Source organism: Chiloscyllium plagiosum, unplaced genomic scaffold (genome assembly GCF_004010195.1).
Source record: "Chiloscyllium plagiosum isolate BGI_BamShark_2017 unplaced genomic scaffold, ASM401019v2 scaf_14915, whole genome shotgun sequence".
Taxonomy (NCBI): domain Eukaryota; kingdom Metazoa; phylum Chordata; class Chondrichthyes; order Orectolobiformes; family Hemiscylliidae; genus Chiloscyllium; species Chiloscyllium plagiosum.
The window spans coordinates 11519-17328 of NW_025211769.1; the positions used below are offsets into that span (position 1 = coordinate 11519).

A 5810-nucleotide genomic window follows, 5' to 3' on the forward strand; every position below is an offset into this window, starting at 1 on the left:
GACTGAAGCGAGTGGGCTTGTATACCCTTGAGTTTCGAAGATTGAGAGGGGATCTGATTGAGACGTATAGGATTATGAAAGGATTGGAGACTCTGGCAGCAGGAAGCATGTTTCCGCTGATGGGTGAGTGCCGAACCAGAGGACCCAGCTTAAAAATACGGGGTAGACCATTTAGGACAGAGATGGGGAGAAACTTCTTCACCCAGAGAGTGGTGGTTGTGTGGAATGCTCTGCCCCAGAGGGCAGTGGAGGCCCAGTCTCTGGATTCATTTAAGAAAGAGTTGGATAGAGCTCTCAAAGATAGTGGAATCAAGGTTATGGAGATAAGGCAGGAAGAGGATACTGATTAGGAATGATCAGCCATGATCATATTGAATGGTGGTGCAGGCTCGAAGGGCTGAATGGCCTACTCCTGCACCTATTGTCTATTGTCTATTGTCTATTGACCTTTAGAAACTACAGAAGGTTGTGTACCATTACAGAAGCCAACCTCCCATCCATGGACTCCATTTACACGGCCTGTTGCTGCAGAAAGACTACCAACATCATCAAAGATCCATCCCACCCTGGTAATGCTCTCCTCTAACCTCTCCTGTCAAATAGAGGAGACAAAAGTTTGAACAAACGCACCAACATGTTCAGGAACAGCTTCTTCCCTTCCATTACTGGATGGACTCTCTAACTTCAAATAATGTTGATCTTGTTAATGTTGATCTTGCTTTGCACATCTCCTGTACGGTGTATCCTCACTCTGACTAAACACCTCATAATGTACATGTCCTTGCTTGCTATGATCTGCCTGTACTGCTCACAAACATATGTCAATACATCAAATCAATCCTTTTCTCTTTCCATGCCTTCCCTCCTCTCCACACACTTTCTTCCTCACTCTCTCTCTATCCCATCTCCTCCTCTCTTTCTATCCTTGCTCTCTCAGTGGGTCTCATCCTGCTCTCTCAGTGGGTCTCAGCCTGGTCTCTCAGCAGCTCATGGTGGTGTCTTGGCTCAGTGAGCGAGTGGATCCTCCCCGGGCATATTCCCAAGACACTGGAGGAGATTGGAGAGGCGGCAGGTTCAGCAACAGCGATGGTATCTGTGGACGGCAGCTGCTTTGAGAATAGGTAACTGAGGTCTCCCAGAGAGTGAGATCAACAGGGGACTCATCAAAGACAGGTGAACATTTTAACTTATTCCTTTATTTTCTTTGTTTAAACTGCTAAAGACTTTAATGTTAACTATTACCTTATTTCTTTATTTTTCTGCTATTTTATGAAGTAATGCTTAACTTTTAAACTCTCATTTCTCTTATGACTTTGTACTTATGTTGTTTGAACCGAGATACCTTGATATCTAAGATGGCGCCGTGTGTGACGACATTAAACACTTTTCACTGAACAGCTCACTCTGCTATAACGTGACAGCAGTGTTCCTCCGTGACCTCGCACTACAGAAAATCACTTTACCTGTTCAGTAGAAAGTTTGTGTTATCCAAACAATCTCCATAACTCGCCAATTCACGCGGACGGAACACGGGTTATAGCAGAGTGACCTGTACTCCTGTACTTGAGAACACGTGACAATAGACTCTAAAATCTAAAATCTCCTTGTTTCCTCTATTTCTCCCCCCTTCTCCCTCTCCAGCACTCCCATCCCTGTTCCTCTCTCTCTTGCCCCTGTTCCCCCTCCCAGTTCCTACTTACAGGTAGATTTAGGGTTCCCGGTTTTTTTCGATTTGTACCAGATGCTCATACAGTCATCCTGCAGTTTGAAATATCGTTGCCGTTTCCAGTTCCTGGATTTGACTTTCCTCATCAGTGAGCCCACCAGCATTAACTGGAGGTTCTCATCGACCTGGAGACCTGCAGCGAGAGAGCAGACCGAGCACAGGGTAAGGTGCCTGGGGATCAGAGACAGGTCTCGCATCGTGTCCCTTGGCCAATCCCTCTCTTCCTTCACCCCCTCTGGGACTGCCAAGCTCCTTGGGAATGTGTTGAGCAAGTTACTCCACTCACTGTCTGTTCAACACTTCATCAGTTAACCAATGGAAGTTTAGAGATATAGAGTCACAAAGCACGGAAACAGACCCTTCGGTCCAACCCGTCCGTGCCGACCAGATATCCCAACCCAATCTAGTCCCACCTGCCAGCACCCAGCCCATATCCCTCCAAACCCTTCCTATTCATATACCCATCCAAATGCCTCTTAAATGCTGTAATTGTACCAGCCTCCACCACACCCTCTGGCAGCTCATTCCATACACGTACCACCCTCTGTGTGAAAACGTTGCCCCTTAGGTCCCTTTTATATCTTTCCCCTCTCACCCTAAACCTATGCCCTCTAGTTCTGGATTCCCTGACCCCAGGGAAAAGACCTTGTCTATTCACCCTATTCATGTCCCTCATGATTTTATCAACCTTTATAAGGTCACCCCTCAGCCTCCAACACTCTAGGGAAAACAGCCCCAGCCTGTTCAGTCTCATGTTGACATTTAACACTGAAGGAATAGAGTATAAAAGTAGGGAGGTGTTGCTGTAAACATACAAGGCATTAGTGCAATCGTGTCTGGAGGACTGTGTACAGTGTGGGTCCCTTTTCGTGAAGAGGGAAGTAGTGACATTGGAGACAATTCATAGGAGGTTCACGAGATTGATTCCAGAGATGGAGGGTTTATCTTATGAAAATACGTACAGGAAGATATTATTAAATTGGAGAAAGTTCATAAAACCCAGGATGTTACCAGGAATGGAATAATAAGGAGGGGCTGGATAAGGTGGGAGTTTTTTCACTGAAGTGGTGGAGGTTAAGGGGTGACCTAATGGAGATTTATAAAATCATGAGGGGTATAGATAAGGTGAATAGCAACTCTTTTGCCTAAGGTCGGGGAATCCCAAAACAAGACAGCATAGGTTTAAGGTGATAGGAGAAAGATTTAACAGGGACTTGAGAGGCAAATATTTCACACGGAGGGTGGTTAGTATGTGTAATGAACTGCCAAAGGAAGTGGTACAGTTATACTGTTTAAAAAACATTTGGACAGGTTCATGAATAGCAGAGGTATAGAGGGACATGGGCCAAACACAAGAGGGACTAGGTTAGCTTGGGAAACTTGGTCAGCATGGATGAGTTAGACTGAAGGGTGTGTTTGCATACTGTATGACTCCATGTGATTGAGCAGGTTAGGCAGATACTCTCTGGAGTTGAGAAGAATGAGTGAAGATCTAACTGAGGTTGAGAAGACGCTAAAGGGGGTTGACCGTAGACATAGAGAGGATGCTTCCTCATGTGGAACAATCTAGAACGAGAGGTCATTGCTTTAGGATGGGGGGAAGTAGATTTAAAACAGAGATTGGGAGGAATGGTTTCTCTGAAAGGGTCATGAATCTGTGGAATTCACTCCCTCAGAGTCCGGTGGATGCTGGGACATCGAGTAAATTTAAGGAGATGAAGAGATTTTTACTGAGTAACGGGTTGGAGGGTTATGGAGAGCAGGCGGGAAAGTGGAGTCGAGGCCAAGGTGAGATCATCCACCATCGTATTAAATGGTGGAGCGGGCTTGAGGGGCTGAATGGCCTCCACCTGTTCCTAGTTCTTATGTTCTCAGAGAGTGAATACTAACAAGCTACTCAACCTGGAAAGCCAGCACACTTGCTATCGATATACACTTGTGTTCCACTGTGAAAGGGGTCACTCGATAAAGATCAGGAGCAGGAACCCTCTGTAACCCCGTGTCATTTCCTGCTGTGAGGATCCTACAGACTTTGACCAGGGGCTGTGAGGAAACTCACTCAACAACAATTACATTGAGCTGTCAGGGCATCGTCTTCAGGATACCGCTCCCTCTGCAGATACTCGACTCGAGAGGACTCGCTGCTCTCTGCTGCCTGCTCCCCCATCATAGCATTTACCTTTTCTACATTAAACCCAGCAACGGCAAAACATGGAATTCATTCACACCCCACCCCTCCCAAACAAATCGCTCAATGCTTCTGCTCAATTGAAGCTTTCAAAACATAGATGGTCTGGTCTCTGTGTGGACTGATTTCTGAGGGCATTGATTTCAATGGAGTCTAATGTCTGAGGTGACTTATTTAAATGGGGACTAATTCTGTGGGGATTGATTTCAGTTGACACAGATTTCTGCAGGGACTGATGTCTGTGGGTACTGATTTCTGAGGGGTCTGATTTCAATGGGGACTGATTTCTGAGGGGACTTATTTCTGTGGGGCACTGATTTCTGCAGGGACTGATTTCTGTGGGAAATGATGTCTGTGGAGATTGACTTCGAAGGGGGCTGATTTCAAGAGGGGTGATTTCAATGGGAACTGATTTCAGTGGGGACAGATTTCTGAGGGGACTGACTTCTCTGGGGCACTGATTTCTGCAGGAACTGATTTTTGTGGGTACTGATTTCTAAAGGGACTGATTTTTGAAGGGATTGATTCCAATGGAGACTGATTTCTGAGGGGGCTGATTTCAATGGGGACTGATTTCAGTGGGGACTGATTTCTGATGGTTCTAATATCTGAAGGGTCTGATTTCTGCATGGACAGATTTCAATGGGGACTGATTTCTGAGGTCTCCGATTTCTGCAGGGATTGATTTATCTGGGGATTGATTTCTGCAGGGATGTCAGTAAGGACTGATTTTAATGGGAACTGATTTCTGAAGGGGCTGATTTCTAAGGGGACTAGTTTCTGAAGTGACTGATTTTAGTGGTGATTGATTTCAGTGGGGACTGATTTCAGTCAGGACTGATTTCAGTAGGGATTGACTGATTTCAGTGGGGACTGATTTTAATGGGGACTGATTTCAGTGGAGACTGATTTCAATGTGGATTGATTTCAGTGGTGTCTGATTTCTGATGATTTTGATTTCTGATGGTTCTGATTTCTATGGGGTCTGATTTCTGAATGGACAGATTTCAATGGGGACTGATTTCTGAGGTCTCTGATTTCTGCAAGGACTGATTTCTGCAGGGATTGATTTTAGCAAGGACTAATTTCAATGGGGACTGATGTCAGTAAGGACTGATTTTAATGGGAACTGATTTCTGAAGGGGCTGATTTCTAAGGGGATTAGTTTCTGAAGTGACTGATTTTAGTGGTGATTGATTTCAGTGGGGACTGATTTCAGTCAGGACTGATTTCAGTAGGGATTGATTTCTTAAGGGTCTCATTTCTGTCAGGACTGATTTCAGTGTAGAGTGATTTTTGTGGGGTATTGATTTCAATGGGGACTGATTACTGAGGGGACTGATTTTTGTAGGCACTGATTGCTGTGAACACTGATTTCTGCAGGGACTTATTTCTCTGGGCACTGATTTTATTGGGGACCTATTTCTGTGGGCACTAATTTCTGCGGGGACTGTTTTCTGAAAGAACTGATTTCAGTGGGAGTGTTCACTGGGGGGACTAATTATGGTTGGCACTGAACTCTGTGGGGATTCATTTCTGAGGAGACAGATTTCTGAGGAGACAGATTTCTGAGGAAACTGATTTCAGTGGGGACTGATTTCATTTGGAACTGATTTCTGAAGTGATAAGTTTCTGCTGGGACTGATTTCTGAAGGGACTGATCTCTGAAGAGAGTGATTTCAGTGGGGATTGACTTCAGTGGGGACTGATTTCTGAAGAGACTGATTTCTAAGGTGACTGATTTCTATGGGAACTGATTTCAGTGTGAACAGATTTCAATGGGGACTGTGTTTGGGGGATACTGCCTTCAATGGGGACTAGGTTCAATGATGACTAGGTTCATTACTGCATGGACTGATTTCAATTTGTATGGCGCTGCAGGAGATGGGGGAGATA

The 5810-nt window shown here is 45.1% G+C and overlaps 1 protein-coding gene across 1 annotated transcript in view; it reads right to left on the reverse strand.

Moving 5' to 3' along the window:
• Positions 1-1923, reverse strand: part of LOC122547116 (1-phosphatidylinositol 4,5-bisphosphate phosphodiesterase delta-4-like) — a gene marked incomplete at its 3' end in the record, with an annotated part of 12520 nt that extends 10597 nt beyond the window's left edge. Inside the window, exon 1 of the mRNA XM_043685690.1 lies at positions 1701-1923. Coding sequence (XP_043541625.1) covers positions 1701-1923 — 223 coding nt within the window. The remainder of the gene's footprint in view (positions 1-1700) is intronic.
• Positions 1924-5810: the final 3887 nt, after the last annotated feature.